This window comes from Chiloscyllium plagiosum, unplaced genomic scaffold (genome assembly GCF_037043375.1).
Source record: "Chiloscyllium plagiosum isolate Xiang-an unplaced genomic scaffold, Cpla_swu_hap1 HiC_scaffold_15, whole genome shotgun sequence".
Taxonomy (NCBI): Eukaryota; Metazoa; Chordata; class Chondrichthyes; order Orectolobiformes; family Hemiscylliidae; genus Chiloscyllium; species Chiloscyllium plagiosum.
Window position 1 is genome coordinate 25,315,639 of NW_028270153.1, and position 18,668 is coordinate 25,334,306.

At 37.2% G+C, this 18,668-nt stretch overlaps 1 protein-coding gene across 3 annotated transcripts in view; it reads right to left on the minus strand.

Annotated features, from left to right (window-relative positions):
* Positions 1 to 4,662: 4,662 nt before the first annotated feature.
* LOC122560192 (disks large-associated protein 4-like) overlaps positions 4,663 to 18,668 on the minus strand; it is a 590,484-nt gene continuing 576,478 nt past the window's right edge. For all 3 annotated transcript variants that reach the window (XM_043710587.2, XM_043710586.2, XM_087994822.1), the window contains 3 exons: positions 17,150 to 17,241; positions 9,947 to 10,099; positions 4,663 to 6,341 (listed from right to left, as the gene is read on the minus strand). In XM_043710587.2, the coding sequence (XP_043566522.1) occupies positions 6,123 to 6,341; positions 9,947 to 10,099; positions 17,150 to 17,241 (464 nt within the window). In that variant the 3' untranslated portion in view covers positions 4,663 to 6,122. The remainder of the gene's footprint in view (positions 6,342 to 9,946; positions 10,100 to 17,149; positions 17,242 to 18,668) is intronic.

Consider the following 18,668-nt stretch of genomic DNA (forward strand, 5'->3'; position numbering starts at 1 on the left):
TTTAGACACGAGTTTGCAAAATAATCTGACTGGTAACTCAAATACCGCCACAGTTCAATTAATTAAACGTACTGTAGACCTTTCAGTACTGCACGTTTGCATGAACTTCACTTACAAGATCATAGCATAAACAAATACGCCAATCCAAAGTGGTGGCTAGCTCCTTGGTTGTAGGAAAATGTCAGATGATAATGCGGATCTGAGTAAAAGAGGTATGAACACAGCTCAAAGAACACGCGAAGAACGGAAAAGGTTATTTGTGAAGTGATGAGCTAAAATAAAAATAGATTTAGAAATTCATTGCAAGATTGAATTGGAGGTTATTTTTTTACATACGGTAATGAACAAAGTTAATAGATTTTTTTAAAAGAAAGGCACATTGGTTGACAGGGGCAGCTTCAGTCTTCCCCAATGCTTCAGCTGGAGGAAGCCGTAAACTCATTAGTCTACATTCGAACTGCACAGTGGAGTGATCAAAGGGATGAAGGGGTGGTGCAAGCGATCATCGATGAACATGTGGAACCGACAGTCATGATCACGATACACAAAATGTAGGATATGGACAGAAGAGAAATGACTGATCTGTAAGAAATAATCAGAGATTACAAGTCGTCATGTCGATGCCTTCTGGGATACAAATGGAGACTAAGTTTAGAAACACAATACAGGAACAGACAAAGACTTAGGGCAAACCCAGGAACTTCTGTGAAGACAGATGATACAGAATTTTTTATTTCATTTTTGTTCATGAGCAATTCCACCGAAGAACAAGTAATTCTTATAAAAATGTTTCCAATAGTTAACGTTTCAAGTATTGTGGGTATATAAAACTTTCCTTAAAATATGGCAATTAAATTGTAATCATAATAATTTGATTAAAATCAAGAATTAGATTGTTTCCAATTGGTTGTGCACCAGAGGCTGGAATTCAACAAGTGTTTAATCTATTCACGACATTGGTATCTCTGACTAAATTGTCCCTTTTCTGCACATTATCGAAACCCGAACACTATACAAGAATTCACAACTATATTATGTTTACCATATTTATGATAGGTCACTGTCAAATACTGCCTAAGTTCAGTTAGTAATTAAACTAATTTCATCATTATCTTATTTAATGTGACTACTTGTGGGGATTAAATGAAAAATGGGGAAGGGAAGAAGTAAAGTTATTTTTAAAGATTATTTATTGCACTGAGTTTGTTCTAATCAAATTCACCAATTTATGAAATTTTTTTCCAGTAATGAGCAAATATCAACACTGAACTAATCAGTGAAAGTTTTTATTTGATGTACACACTAACCACCAGAATTGCCTTCTAAAAATCCAACTACACCATTGCTTTTTCACCCCAAGAATTTGCACAATACAGGAGCAGTATCAGTTCTAACAAATCCTAATCAAGGTACATTAACTCTAACGTACACTAGAATTTGCTGCATTTCCAAAGGCAGATAAAATCCATAAACTGTTCAGTTCCCTCGAATAACTCTCTGCAAACTGTATTTAGCAGTTGATTCTGCATGCAATATATAGAAGCAACTGAGATTTCTAATTGGCCATATTATAAACATACGAACTCAAAGCAAGAGTTCATAACTGATGGAGAATGAATTGTTATGTGGTGATTAATAGATCTGATAATAGATCATTAAAAGACAATGCAGCAAGGCAAAAATTGCACCTTATGCTAAAATCAAACTTATACAATCCACTATCTTTTATAGAAATGCTATGATAGAGGACTTTTGCTTCAAGTGCTTAGAATATTCAAAATGCTTTCTTTGGGAATACGTATTTCATGCTCTTATAGATGATGTATAATGGATTTAAATTATGTGACATTCAGTATTAAAACATTAAAATTTACTGCAAACTCCAGTCCTCTGACAACTAATGCACAGTGTTTAATCAACATTACTTACAAACACTTCTCATAAAAACATATTGAGCAATTCATCATTTGGGTTAGCCCTTATGCTCATCATGAAAAGTCCTTACTGTGCATCTTGTTGGAAATACACAGCAGAACACTTCAAAAAAGTTGTGAACTGCCTAGGCTTGTCAATGCTGACTTGATTGCATTACAATGATGTCTTGCCTGCAGCAATGATTGTCATTTTAAAATAAAGTGCTTATGCCGAATATACTAAAATCTGAAATAACCATTGTATTATATCATAAAAAGCTGAAGATACTTTACAAGCTTATTTTGCTTGCATTAAAATATTGAAAAATATTAATCAAATCAGCGTAATGTTTGGACTGATACTCCTTTAACTGCTGCTTTTATCTTAGTGGAATTGAAGGCAAATTCTTGGCATTCAGCTAAACTTATTTATTAGGATTTTGTCTGTCAAATAGTTTATATATTTTTTTAAAAAGTATTAATTAGAGAGGTGCACCACTGGTGAGAATAACATTTATTGATCATCCCCAATGCTCTCTAGCTGCCTCCTGAACCACCATGCAATTAAACTGTATTAAATGTGCAAAATGACATTGCAAAATTAGAGTATCAACAAAAGTCCAGACATATCAAAAGCTAAAATTTAACAGAAAGCTGTCTGACCTGCAGACTTTTATGGTTCTCATTTCAGAACTCCACCATCTCCAGTATTTTGTTATATTAAAAATTAACACTTCAGGAATGTGAAAAAAAGCAAATTAAAAACAAGTTTACAGCAAAATGAAATTGTAATGATATGTAATTACTTGCTAATTAATATCTATATGCCTGATACAACAATTGTCAATCTGAGCACTATATATGACTTGAGAGTAAATGGTAGCCTAAAGTTATGTCATATGACAAGCAATCTAGAGGCCTTGGCTGTGAGGACATGGCTTCAAATCCCACAAGAGCAGCTGGTGAGATTTAAATTCAATTGATCATTTTGGAATTCTTGGGGGGAGGGGTGATGGCCGAGTGGTAATAGCGCTAGACCGTTTACCCAGAGACCCTAGAAATTTCTAGGGACCCAGGTTCAAATCCTGCCATGGCAGATGATGGAATTTATATTAAATAAATATTCGGAATTAGGAATCTAGCAATGACCATGAAACCATGGTCGATTATCAGAAAAACCCAACTGGTTCACTAATGTCCTATAGGGAAGGAAACTGCAGTCTTCACCTGGTCTGGCCTACTTGTGACTCCAGACCTACACCAATGTGGTTGACACTTGACTGCCCTCTGGACAACTAGGTCTGGGTAATAAATGCTTGCCTGGCCAGTGATATCCACATTCCATGAATGAATAAAAGAAATTGAAAGGTTTCAGTGATAGTGACCACAAAACTATCGATTGTTGTAAATATCCAAGCTGCTCACAAATGCCCTTTAGGGAATAAAATCATAAAATACATTCTATCTAGCCTACATGTGATTCCAGTCTTGCCACAATGTGCCTGAAATGGTGCAGCAACCTATTCCATGAGAGAGAGAGAGAGAGGGAGAGAGAGGGGGAGAGAGAGCGCGCGCGCGAGCGTGCGCATTGGCAATAAAAGGCATTGGTCTACTCAAATGCACCAACTGGGAGGTAACTACAAACATCACAACTTTCTGTACTCATGTTCAGGCATACTGGTGCTAGGGAGTGGAAGACCTTTAGACTGTAACAATTTAGTGGCAGCATCAGGTATTTCAAGGTCATTGAAATAGTGTAATTCCCTTTACTTTGTCTTAATAATATGATCACCCAAATACTTCAACTTAGTTACTGTGTAACCTTTTCTTTGTTTCTTACTACAGACCAACAGGAAGTACTTAGGATTATAAATTAGTTTACAGAATTTTCTCTTCATTGATCCTGTCACATGATGGGCACAAAGACACTAATAAGTGTAAATTTAAGATTAATTTTCATACCAATAAAACCAACATATCATTTCTCTTAGAACAGTCAACAATGATTAGATAGACTAGAGTTTCATCTCATCATTCTGGGTAGAAATAATCCCAAACTATAAAGAGAAATATTACCACCACCCAGTACCACAATCTCATTTATCAAGCCTCTACAAAAAGTTCATTCTAGGTTGTAGCTACGAAGTAAACATTTTCCCGTTCAAATTAAGATGTTATATACAATACCATTATGATACCTTGTTTAAAATTATACACAAAATTTGATTATCGTATACTTCTGTTAAAGACAATGAAAGTAGATGAATCATATATTAATGGTATAGTTATGTAAAATAGGAATGAGTTATACTAAACCACTTTCAGGTACAATTTTTGTACCATGGAATGTGAAGCACTTAGTAACAGTAAAATACTGTTCTAAAAATAATTATGAACCACTCCTTTGGTGTGCTTCAGTTATAGCAAAATGCCAGCTGTTTAGTTTCTTCTGTACTCTTTATTTGAATATATGTGTGTGTGTGTGGTGTGTGCGCGGTTTTGAAAATTAGCAAAGTCTTATGGGAGCAGAGATGAGGAATGTAATTCAGAATTGGTGCAACAGCCGTCTAAACGTTAGAGACACTGAAGTCAGGAGTCACAGAGCTGAACGCAGCATTCTGGGGATTTTTAAAAATACATAGAAAATTATAGTGAGGATTAAGCTTTGTGGAATTATGGTATTTTATGGATTATTATTTTATCTGAAAGTTCCATTATACCTATAAAAGAAAGACCATCACAAAGAAACTCAAGCTAGAAGGCTATTTTGCCTCCAGACATCTTTATGGAAAATATTGTTTTTAAAAAAAAACAGTCCACCAACAATGACAGTTCAGTGATGAGTAACAAATCTCATCTATCTCTAGTAAAATGTGATCTTGTCCTAATGCATTCAGTCTTGGGCACAAGTGCCGAAAATCAATTCCTCAGATGAGAAAAAAAGCATGAGTAACAATTTTAAACAACAGATACAGATTTATCATAGTTGCATTATAACTAATCAAGATTTTAAATATTTAAATCTTTTGAAATTAAAATATTTTGCTCATGAATTTAATGTTTAAGTAATGGCATCTTGAATGTCAAAAACTAATTATTTCTTCTGCTAAAAGCCATTAAAAGAAACAGAATAAAAAGATGGTTGACAAACATTTGGCAATCTTCGAAACACGACACTATGTCACACAGAGATGGAATAATGGAGACTATTACACGATAGAAAGTATATTTGGACAAAAGCTATTAGGTAGTGCTTCTTTCACGTTTTTATGAATGTTCATCAACTTTTTTGAACATGACACTTGCACCTAACAGATTCTTAAGTCAATCAAAACACAATGTTTCTCTCCATAATTTATCTTCATCTGAATGCTTAAAATTTTAACTAGTTATCTACATATAAACAACCACTTTAAGCTACTACTAGATTCAGGAAGTAACCGTAACAAATGAGACAAATACTTTAAAATTTTGGCTGCAAAATCCAAGATCACATCTGAAAAGGTTTTAAAACTAGATTAGTTTCGATAAAACCTTTTTGGTTGCATGTGCTTCTTTCATAAAATGATTCTATGGTTCCAAGTCATATCTTCTACGTCACTTCTGTACATTTTGAAAAATGTGAGAACATTGAAATGCTCTATTGCTTTGCTCTACTGAATGGTAGAGGTTTACATCATTTTGCAGCAGCAATCCAAATTTACAGAGCCAATGGAAGCATCTTCCGAAAAGCTATTGTGTCAGCAAACAGGAGCACATTTTTTTTAGATCAAAAGTAACAACAACCCAATAAAATTGAGCTCAGGTTTGGTTATTCAAAGAAACTTCATCTTCCTTTAAATTTTTGACAGTTAAATTAATGAAGAATTGTTGATGTACTTTTTCCAGTCCTTTTCCTGTATATGCTAGAGAAAACACCATTTGCTATTGAGGCAAAGCAATTTGTTTACTGTACGGAAAAATTGACTGTGATGGATAAGAGAAAGCCATGCAAATGATAAGAGAAGCATGGCAACCAATATACACACCGATGAGATCAGATTTAACATTTAGAAAGAAAGGATTTTAATAGTCTGTTGAATAGCAATGCCATATATACTAATAAACATTGCATTCTATTACTTGGTGCTAAATGTTGCTTGTAGAATCGCACAAACTGCTGAAATTTTAAAGTTAGCCAAAAACGGTGTACAAAAGATCTACTCCACATCACAGCCGGGTCTGTGCTTCAGGGACATATATCTCAATACTATCTGCGCTCTCTGTTGCAGAGTTCTGTCGTACAGATGCAGCTCGTTTAGCTGCCATTAATCGCTTGCGAGCTTCCTGACGTTGCTTGTCTGCTGAATCGGTTAGCTTTTCACGATTTATAGGAGTCTTAGCCTTTGCTGGTTTCTTTGGCACGGGCGGGGGCAGCTTTTTCTCTTCCTTTGAGAAAAAAATACTAATATTAAAATGAATGCTGTTATTCTAATCAAGGTTAAAATTTGCTGTCTCATTATGTATCAAAATGTTTACTAGGATTTGTTGGCATACCATTTTCTCCTCAAAATAATTAGCTAATTTCTGAAGAAATGAAATCTACAGCAATTCTGTAATGTAAAAAATAAATCAATACCAAGGAAAGCTGAGTTAAAAATCACACAACACCAGGTTATAGTCCAACAGGTTTAATTGGACTATAACCTGGTGTTGTGTGATTTTTAACTTTGTACACCCCAGTCCAACACCGGCATCTCCAAATCAAGGAAAGCTGAAGTAGTAAGCACAACCAAAGTACAGTATTTCCAAACACACTTGACACTGTAGTGTCCCCATTACCTCAAGAATAGATAGGAGCGCCATCAATACGACGTGGGCAGCACAATGGCACAGTGGTTAGCACTGTGGTTCAATTCCCTCCTCAGGCAACTGTCTGTGTGGAGTTTGCATATTCTCCCAGTGTCTGTGTGGGTTTCTTCCGGGTGCTCCGGTTTCCTCCCACAGTCCAAAAATGTGCAGGTTAGATGAATTGGCCGTGCTAAATTGCCCATAGTGTTAGGTGAAGGGGTAAATGTAGGGAAATGGGTATGGGTGGGCTGCTCTTCAGAGGGTCGTGTGGACTTGTTGGACCGAAGGGCCTGTTTCCACACTGTAAGTAATCTAATCTAATCTAAAAATACTAGATGCAAGGGCAGAAAATAGCAATGCCACCACCAGGTTAGACTTAGTAGTGAAACTGTTGTGCTACCTGTCACTGACAGACGTCCCTTGACAAGTGGAGATATCCAAAGGAACAGAATTTTCAGAATTTATGCACAAATAAACTGATTCTGCATCATGATTTATTGCAATGCAACTTTAAAGTTGTTAGAAAATGGTTCCTGATATTCATACATGAGTTACAAATGTAGTACAAATTCAGTGTTGGCCCTGATCTCAGTATTTCAAACAATTCCTCCTCCAGGTGACTCACTTTATTCTTCTCAAGGTCAAACCAGACTGGATTTAAACTCATCGATACTGGAACAACTTGTGGATCCTTTAACATAAAGAAGTATCCCAAGTGCATCACAGGATCATTATAAAACTCAACTGAGCGACACAAGGTAGTTTTAGGTCAGATAATGGCATGTTTTAAGAAATGTCTTAAAGGTGAAAAACAAGGTACAAAGTGTAGATAGGAAATTCCAGAATTTTGTGGGTGAAATAATAGGCACAGCCATCAATGTTGAAGCAATTCAAACCAGGGAGATGCATTAGAAGCTAGAAAAAAAACATAGATTTCTCGGGAGGGGCGGTGGGGTTAGAAAAGATTACAGGGCTAGTGAGGGGAAAAACCACGGAGGGATTTGAAAACAAGAACAAGAATTTTAAAATCAAGATATCGCATGCCAGGGAGTCAATGCAATTCAACAAATATAGCAAGGGCAGGAGAGTGGGACTTGAGTTAGCACACAGGTCATAGAGCTTTGAGTTACCTTAGCTTACAGGATGTGGGAGACCAGTCAGGAGTATTGGAACAGTTGAGTCCAGAGGAAATAATAGTATTGGATGATGGCAGACTAGCTGAGACAGTGCAAGGTCAAGCAAATCTTCAGGTGTGGAAATTGACAATCTTCGTGATGGCACAAATGAGGCCTGAAGCTCACCGTGAGATTAAGTATGACATTAAATATGAACAGACTAACTAAATCTTTGACTGTGCCGGGGAGAGGAATAGAATGGTAGCTAAGAAATAGATCTTGGAAAAGACATAGAAAACATTGGCTTCAGATATTCTAATATTAATTGCTCATCAAGTAGTGAATAACTGCAATGTTTGCACCTTGAGGTCTTTCAAATGAAATAAAAACAGAAAAATGTTGGAAACATTTCAGGGTGATGAGCTTGGGTCTCTGACAAACTACTGGCCTGAAATAAAATATCTTCCATAGATACTGCATTGTGTTTTGAAAATGTACAAACCAATGACATAGGTTTAGTCGATCAGCTGTACCGTTAAAATAATTATTCAGTGGATAGTATACCACTTTTCTGCAAACCTTCTGTGCAGATTAGTGGATTCAAAGCATAAATTTTCATCCTAACCATCCGTTTTCAATTTCACAAACATGTTAAAAATGCAGAAAAGGAAATTAAATTCAAATTCTGGGTGCAAACTATTTAGTGAGCACATATTTATCCAGCCATTAGTTACTAAAATATGTCACACCTTACACAATTTCAGAATATCTCAAAGCACCTTACAGCTGATGAAATACTTTCTGAAATTCTGTCACATGACAGTTAATTTTCATGTAGCAGACTCCATAAACAGGAATGTGATAATCACCTGATATTGTATGCTAGTGATGTTGATTGAGAGATAAATATTAGGTTACTGGGAATAACTTGCCTGCTCTTCATCAAAGATTAACTAATAGCTCAGCCCAGCATCCAACGATGAATATTCTTGCCTGTAGCGTTATTGAGTATTTCCTTTTGCCAACTGTTTTGCCAACAGTACTGTATGAAAGTTCTATCTTTTCACAACTTGAAAAATACAGCATCCAATAATAATGTGCAGTCCTTATTGTATAAGCTAGGTGAATTTCAAGACAAACCACAAGTTTCAGTCAACAGCACCACACTCCAAATCCCTTTGCCCCAAAATCAGATCACACTAAACTTAAGTGGACATATTAATTTGTATTTCTTTATACTTCATATACATGTACAAACAAGGAGCAGGAATAGACCATTTGATCCTTCAAGGTAAAAACAATGACTGCAAATGCTGGAAACCAGATTTTGGATTAGTGGTGCTGGAAGAGCACAGCAGTTCAGGCAGCATTTGAGGAGCAGCAAAATCGACGTTTTGGGCAAAAGCCCTTCATCAGGAATAAAGGCAGATGAAGGGCTTTTGCCCGAAACGTCGATTTTGCTGCTCCTCGGATGCTGCCTGAACTGCTGTGCTCTTCCAGCACCACTAATCCAAAATCCGATTTGATCCTTCAAGCCTGCTTCATCAATTAATATCATCGTTGATCTGATTGTAACCTCAAATCCACATTCCTGCCTAAATCCTATAACTTTTCACCTCTTTTCTCATTGAGGATTCATCCACCTCAGTTTTAAAAATATTCATAGCTTTACTTCCACCACTTTTCAGGAAGAGCATTCCAAAGACTTATGACTTGCAAATTAAACAAATATCACCTCATGGTTTTAAATGGATGATCACTAGTTGTAGATTCTCCCACAAAATTAAATATCCTCTCAACATCGAGCCTATTAAAACTGAAGAGCTTCAGTGTTGCAATCAGGTCACCTCTTACTCTTAACTCCAGCAGATACAACCTTTTCTCATAAGGCAATCCACCCATTCCTATTATTAGTCTGCTAAACCTTCCTGAACTGTTTCCAATGCATTTCCATCCTTCTTTAAACATCTATTATAAACTCATTTATTTATACTGCTGTGGTGCATTTCTCCACATAGAAATATCATAGTTATATTCAAAGCATATCATTTACCACACATCAAATTTTGAGATAAAATTGTAACCTACCTTCTTTTCTGGCATTTCAATAATTTGCCAGTCATTAGTTTTAAGATGATAAAGTTCATCAAATTTCAAGCTAATATCTTCAATGGAAAGCTGCAACATGTCCCAAAAACCAGCCAAATCTTGTGCAGTCGGTCGTGGGTTTGCATTTTGATTCTACAAAAGCATAAGCACAAAAGTGACAATCAAGATTATGAAGTGTTGCTCCTCTTTCCTTTTCATTGACTTGTCTCTTCCTTCTCCAATTCATGCTTTTGTTGGCAAAGAATTTGATTATGAATGACTTTGCATTCAGGCCAAATTTGCTTCACCCTAAATTCACACTTGTGCTTCAGAAGCAACCAAATTTGTACAGCATTCAATGTTCAAGGTATTTTCTAATCAAACCTGTTCAGCTATGCTACTACATACTCTTGGAGCACATAGGACTTGAATTTAGGCCTCCTTGCTCAGAGGTAAGGCCACTATCACTGCACTACAACAGCTGTTGAAAGCTGATTTTGCCATATTGTCATAAAATTAAAAGTACTGTAGAGCAAGGAGGATTGTTGGGAAAGGAAATACTTCATCACAGGATGTGGATGAAGCAGCAACCATTGCATCATCAATTTTAATATTTGTGGTCAGCTGTTACAACCTTATGAATCAGGATTGTCAGGAATCAATGGTTACACCCTAATCTTCATGATTCAGGATCAGGTTATTTACTGAATTTGCACATTGAGCAATCATGTAGCTTCCTCTGTTGGTTTTACCACTCTACATATACAATGTACATATAAATTTAAATTTAGACATACATAAGGGAGGCGATGGCCTAGTGGCATTATCACTGGACTGTTAATCATCAATGTGGTGGTCCAGAATATCAAATAATTTCAATTATATTGAAGAAATTATTTCCAATAGCCAAATGTAGACATCATACTGGTCAGAACATAGACAACCATACATATCAAATAAATTTGTAAGCAAGTCATGTGAATGGATTTATTTGTATTCAATGGCAAGTGATATTTGATTATCAACTATATTTCAAGATAGATTATAGTTAGAAAGTGTATAATTTGATTACAGAAACAGTCATGATAACATTGAAAGAGATTTTTGATACTCAAGGAATTCAACATATAGTTGTTCAACAGACCACGTTTTGCAAACTGATACTTCAAGTATTTTCCAGAAGTCATTGGATTCCAAAGTATCACAAGTTTGTCATCATATCTTCAGTTTAATGGAGTAGCTGAACATGGAGTCTGAACTATCAAATCAATTTTGAAAAGAAATGAAGAATTTCAAACAGCAGAACTGAACCACAGACCCGCTCCATTATGAAGACCCTCCATTCCTATGCAGGGTCATTCTCATAGTTCGTACACCAAACTTTGTCACCTGAAATAAATTTAGTGGGGTCTTGTGACCTGCACTGGTGTTCACGATTCTGTTTCACCCTCCCCCTAACCCAGGCCCGGGAAGATCAGATTTAACCTAGTATGGTGTCTTTTCCCTAATTACAACTCTGCTGGAGCTATCCCTGAAGTTGCATAGGAGTGATCCTGTAATCGAATGGGAACCAAGACACTTTTTTATGGAGTGAAGCTGTAGGCTATTTCTTTTAGCCTGTGTTCAAAGTTTGGACTGCTCTTTCTGCCAGACCATTGGATGGTGGATGGTATGGTACTGTCCTTGTATATCAAATGCCATTTGACTTGAGGAAATGCTCAAATTCCCTGCTGGTAAACAATGACCCCATTACCTGTGACTAACACTTTCTGGAGTCTGAAAGTATATAGCAAAAGATGTATGCAGGCCTTCTATTGTCGTCTAAGTGTTTGATGAATCAACTCTATGCATGTGTAGCCTCTTCGAATAGGCGTCCTCAATGGCTAAGAACATCAAGCTCATGAAAGGACTTGTGTAGTTTACATATTATTGAGTCCAGCATTTGCTCAGCCATTTCCACAAATGTGAGGGAGCTGCTGGCGGTAACTGTTCTCTTTGTTGGCACTCTGGGCACTGCCCTATCAACACAGCTATGTTCGCATCCAAACCTGGCTACCAGATACAACTTCTGGCCACCATTTTTATTTTGGACAACCCTGGATGACCCTAATGGAGTTCAGCCTGTATCTAGCAATGAACTTTGCTGAGGATAGTCACTTCTGCTCCCCATAATAATATGCCATCCACTTCTGTGATCTGGTCTCTCCGGGTCTAAAAAGGTTTCAGTTCTGGTTGTGACAGCCCTTTGGTTTCCCCCCTTGCTGCCAGGTGTTTCAGTTTTGCCAGCACTAGATCTTTCTGCACCCAAGGTCTGACATTACCAGACATGTGATTAGAAAATTTAAAATCATTCGGGACTGTTCCAGCAGACATTGGAATTTGAATTCAACAAAAGTCTGCAATTAAGAGTCTAATGATGACCATAAAATCCATTGTCGACTGTCCGGTAAACCCATCTGGATCACTGATGTCCTTCAGGGAAGGAAGCTGCCATCCTTGCCTGGTCTGGCCTACATGTAACTCCAGACCCACAGCAATGTGGCAGACTGTTAACTGCCCTCTGGGCAATTAGGTATCGGCAATAAATGCTGCCTAGCCAGTGGCACCCTCATCCCGTGAATGAATTTTTAAAAATTAGATCTTTTTAAGCCAGCATGTAGGTAGGGCAGTTTGACCTAATTGTACAGAACAAAGTTGGGCAAATGGTAGAAGTGTCAATTGGGGGAGCATTGACTCTAGGATTGAAAGGTAGGTATGAAAAGGGACAAAGTTGAACAGGAATAAAAAGGTCATGAACTGGGAGGAGGTCAATTTTATGATAAGACAGGATCTGGTCAAAGTGAACTGAGAGTGGCTACTTGTAAGGAAATCTATAAGCAGAAGTCATTCAAAAAAGGAACGAGTAGAAGTACAGAGCCAACTTATTCCCATTGAGGTTAAGGGGGACTGATAAGTCCGTGGAATGCTAGAAGAATGCACAAGAGTTGATAAGAAAAAAAAGGCAAGTTTATGGCAGCTACCCATGACTAAGAATAGCAATAGTCCTACAGGAGTATAGGAAGAGCAAAGGTTACTTAAAAAAGTAAATTAGAAGATTGAAGAGGGAGCAGGAAAAGACACTGGCAGGTAAAATAAAAGGAAAATCTAAAGGCATTTTAGAATTGTTTTAGGGGTAAGAGGATAATCAGAAGAGTACAGCCCAGGAGGAACCAAAGTAGCACTTTATCCGGAGCCAGGAGATTAAGGCAATGCTTTGAATGAGTACATGGCATCTGTATTTACTATAGAAAGAGATGGTCTGAGTATAAAAATCAGGGGAGAATAAACTTGAACAAATTAGCATTGAGAAGGTGGAGGAATGAGCCGTTTTAATGGGCTCAAGACAGGATAGTTCTTCAGGCCCTAATGAGGAACATCCCAGGTTGATGTAGAAGGCAAGGGAGGAAACTGGCCCTGAAGTTCATTTTTACATCCATTATGGCCCCAGGAGATGTGCACAGGACTAAGTCATGTGGAACTACTATTCAAGGAGGGAAGTTGGGATAAACTGGGCCCCTATAGAGAAATGAGTCTAACATCATGGAGGAAGTGACAAGGTGTGTAGGTAAGGGTAGTGTAGTGGATGTAGCCTACATGAACATCAGTAAAAGTTTTATCAAGATGTTGCATGGGAGACTGGTCAAGGAGTTAAGAGACCAGGGGATCCAGGGCAACTTGGCAAACTGGATTCAAAATGGGCTTTGAGACAGGAGGCACTGGTCAATGGTTGTTTTTGTGACTGGATACTCAGTGGCGTTCCTTGGGGCTTGGTGCTGGATCTCAGACCATTTGTAGTGCACAATGATCTAGACACAAGCGGAGGAGGTTTGATTAATAGTGTTTAAGATAACAAAAAATGGTTGTGAAGTAAATAGCAAGGAGAAATGCCTTACTATTTGTCTGGGACAACAGACACAGGCTGGTCAAATGGGCAGATGGAGTTTAATTTTGCTAAGTGAAACGTGATGCATTTAGGTAGAACAACCAAGCTACATGATGAATGATGAATGATAATATCTTCTGGAATGCTTAGGAACAACAGGATCTTGGTATGCATGTCCAAAGATTGTTGAAGACATTGGGCCAGGTGGATAGGATGTTTAAAACAACATATGGGATACTTGCTTTTATTAGTCAAGGCATTGAATATAAAAGCAGAGAGATTATGACTGAGATTAAGCTGTTGATTAGGCCACAGCTAGAGTGCGCAGTTCTAGTCACCATGGTATAGGAAGGATGTGGTTGCACTGGAAGGGGTGCAGAGGAGATTTACTAGACCCAAACTGGAGTGTTTCAATTTTGAAGATCGATTAAACATGGAGGGGCTATTTTTAGTGGAGCACAGAAGGCTGAAGGGGGATTAAGGTCTACAAAAGTATGAGGTGCATAGAAAGAATAGATAAGAATGAACTTTTCCTCTTTGTAGAAGGCATAGATTTAACTTGAAGACCAAGAGGTTTAGAAAGGATTTAAGGAATTTGTTCTTATAGTGTTTGGAGGTAACTGGAACTTACTTCATAAAAGAATAGTAAAGGCAGTAGCAGATATACGAAAACATTTCAAAATAAATCAGATGTAACTGTGACCAAAAACAACTGTAGTTTGAATGTGCAATGCTCAACAGAACTTCACAGAACAAAACTCAGATTTAACAAAGCCTCAAAGAGGTTTTCAAAACTTAATAAAGAACTTCAAAATGCAACAATGTGGAATCAATGCATCTATGATGTCTGAATTTTCTACGTAGGATGAATAACATGCTAAAATATGGTTATTTTGGAAGATGTGGGATTTATCCATTCGGTATTAAGGCAGGAGCCAGCTCAGCTGGACCAGCTGTTCAGTGAAACTCTGATGTACCACAAAAAAATGTCCTGTAGGGGGACACCTTATCTACTTCAAACTCAGAAAAGGCTGCTACTGCTGAAGAGGCATTTACACAGGGAAAGAATGTGAATGCACAGAGAAAAATTATTGCAGCAAAGTATAATGCAACAGCCTGAGCAATAATTTTGCTGAGGTCTTATGGGAAAGTTATATTCCAATGAGTTTTTGAATTATGAAGTGAGCATGCTTCTCATTCACACAGCATGCAACAGATCGCAGAATACTGCAGTGCAGGTCACCATTCAGCCCATTGAATCCGCAGTTGTTAATATTGTCACTCGAGTTCATAAACCCTCAGTAACTGCTTCTATACCAGTTTCCCCACTATTTGTTAGCCTGTAAATACACCAAGTAGTGCCGTAAGATTACTTACAGTGTGGAAACAGGCCCTTCAGCCCAACAAGTCCACACCAACCCTCCGAAGAGCAACCCACCCAGACCCATTTCTCCTACATTTACCCCTTCACCTAACACTACAGGCAATTTCGCATGGCCAATTCACCTAACCTGCACATTTTTGGACTGTGGGAAGAAACCGGAGGAAACTCACGCAGACATGGGGAGAATGTGCAAACTCCACACAGACAGTTGCCTGAGGCGGGAATTGAACCCAGGTCTCTGGCACTGTGAGGCAGCAGTGCTAACCACTGATCCACCGTGCCGCCCACCTTAAGGTCCTTTATTGCTTCTTAAATTTGCTAAATGGATCATCTCTTTTTGGCACTCGTTCTATTACTGAGTATTAAGTAATGTTAAACCCAATAAACCTATGTGCAGAACAGAAAAAGGAAAAAAATGGATTCTTGATACTATATAAGAGCTGCCCTTCGTGACACAACAAACAGATAGTTAACAGTAAGTACAAAGTTGAAATTGTCTAAATTTTCTACATTTGTAATTTTATATCAATTAAAATTACTGTCGCAAAATCAACATTCCCAAGGTCAGATTCAGAGTCGATATTGAACTTGCCTTTTTTTTCAAAAATCAAAGTCTACGGGATTCACTGACAGCCACTTATTGTATACCCTGCCTAATATTCTATCGACCTCCCTCCCCAAACATCAATGAAGAGAGAGAAGTTTGGCAAAATTCAATAAACTAAATACTACAATCAGTTATCCACATCAGAATTTGAGAATCAAATTTACTGAAATTTCTTGATTACATATCTTCATCTACTGAATTGGCAGTGCATAAATTACAGAGGGAATAGTTGATAAATTATATGAGAACTAGATAAAAAAAAAAATCAAAATTGTAACTGGCTGAAGAAATGCACAGATCTAAAAATAGATAGTCCTTGTGAATACAACGTATTTGTTTAAATGGATGAAGCTGGTGCTCTGATATGGTCACTGTAACTGCACTTCAGACAATCATCCAATTCACCTCTTGAATGCCTTGATTGACGTTGCCTCCAATCACAGTACATTCCAGACCTTAATCAATGGCTGCATGAAAAACCTTCATATCAGGTCACCAAATTGCCGATTTTGTTTTGCCAATTACTTTAAGACTGTCTCGTCTTCAATCTTTGCATCAATGAGAACAGTTTCTCCTTGTTCACATGTCTAGGGCCTCAGGATTGAAGTCAAATCTCTGCAGCTTTTATCCTCCCAGAACATCCCAACTTCTTCAATGTATTGACATAGCTGATGTCCATCCCTGGAACCACTCCGTGAATATTTCCTACACTCTAATGCCTTCTCATTTTTCCGAATGCGTGATGCTAAGAACTAGGCATAATACTCCATTTAGAGGCCAAGCCTGTGTTTTATACAGGTTTAACACAACTTCCTTCCATGCCCCTACAGATAAAGCTGAGGGCACATGCTTGTTGTGCAGCAGGTTTCACTGAATGAAAAGTCACAAAGGGAATGTTTGATTACTCTTCGCTCTTTCCTGCCCAACACATAGTTAGGGACAAAATTCCCTTCCCAACCATGTGCTAGGATTTGTTTGTGCAACAAAACAAAGATTTTCCTGCTCAGCATAGCTTAGTCCCATGCGAGGGTATGGGTAGTGTGTGCCTGTGTTTGTAATGTGCATGTGCATTTCAATTTACATACTGAGTCATTGGGAGAACCGACAAACATTATTGCAAAATCACTGAAGAATTGCCCTTGCTTATTGTAAATGATGTGGCACAATTCAGAATTCACAATGTTAAGTCAATTAAGTATTTTATCTTATTGCATCCAATTAGAATACATGCTCATAATTACAATCAAATTACTCAGATGCAGAAGATGTGTAAAATATATATATATATACCAGATTTTGCTCGCAGAGACCATGGAACTGCTGTAATTTCTGGGACATCAGAAGTTGTGCACTTCCTACTGCACTTCGGATTTTTCCTAGGACTAAAGAAAAAACAAATGAACATTTTCCATGTGTAGAACAAGCTACATTCTGTACTATATTGAAAAAATGAATAAAGTGTTAAAATTAAAAATCTGAAGATCAGGCAAGAAAACACAGGGCAAAACAAAAAGATTTAAAATCATTTTGCATTACATTGCTGTAGCAGAATCTAACTCCCTCACTTGAAGTTTTCTACTTTTTCCCTTCAATATCTGAAGGCTAGACACCAAATTCTGCTGTTCTACCTACCTTCCATTCTACATAGCTTCCTGTTATGTTCTTTTCAAATGTACATTAAAATACTAAACATCTTCCTGTCACTTCCTGCAATGTGTTAGAGGATGAGAACAGCTATGAAGTAGTTCCAGAAATACTCTTCATTCCTTCAGCCCTATGCTTAGACCTGAAGACATCACCTACTCAAGGGTAGTAGAGGTGATACTGATCCAGGTTCCTTCTAGAGAAAGTGAACACAGTTGTAAGTCATCTGAACCTGAGAGTGCTTAGTAGTATAGTGTTATAAGTGGTGTAAACAAACAATAATATATCAACACTGTAAGACAGTACTAGAATCAAACTTTTACCAGCTGTAAATGATTTTCTTGCCATTTGTACAGTTATGATTTTATATATATATATTTTTAAATAGTTGAAACTAAAAACATTCGAATCAGCTACAAAGAATGTCCAGGATTTTTCAAGGGAATTAAGCTAAAATCTAGCAAAATACAGTTGCACAAATATACCTGTATTGCTGATCTGTTTTCAATCCCAAATTCTGGTTCTGTGGCCAACCATAAATTAAAATTTACAGCAAAGGGAAACTTATACCTTTGTGCTGAACGCAACAGGGAAAGTAAGCTAATTGGTATATTCAATATATAATGTTAGTATCATTATATAATACTAAATATGAACTAGAAAGCCTAACCACCATATTTTATTGTCACTATGCAAGACGAACCTATGCAAGTTTTTATTTTAATAGCATCTGGAAAAAAAACAAAGAAATATATAGTTCCAACATTTAAAAGATTGCTTGTAATAATTTAATAACTGAAGAAAACAACTCTGACTGAAAAATTTCAATACCTTTGTCATTCCTGTAACTAGCTATATACTACAGGTAAAGATCAAAAGGAGTCAAGTTCAAGTCAATGAGGTGCATGAAATCTTAATATTTGTTAATAGCATAGACTGCTGAACAAGCAAACATTGTTGCAGTTTTCTTTTTCCCCAGCTGGCCTTATTGCAATGGCACAGCAACCCATTTATCTACTGGAAGTAGTTACTCAGACAATTAAACATCCAGTTCATTAAATGCCCAAGAGTCAAGATGACAACACAAGGCTGATCTTTAACCCTCCAAACTTCTCTCCTTTCCCAAAACAATACACTTCTCCTGTGACATTAATATAGGTTAACT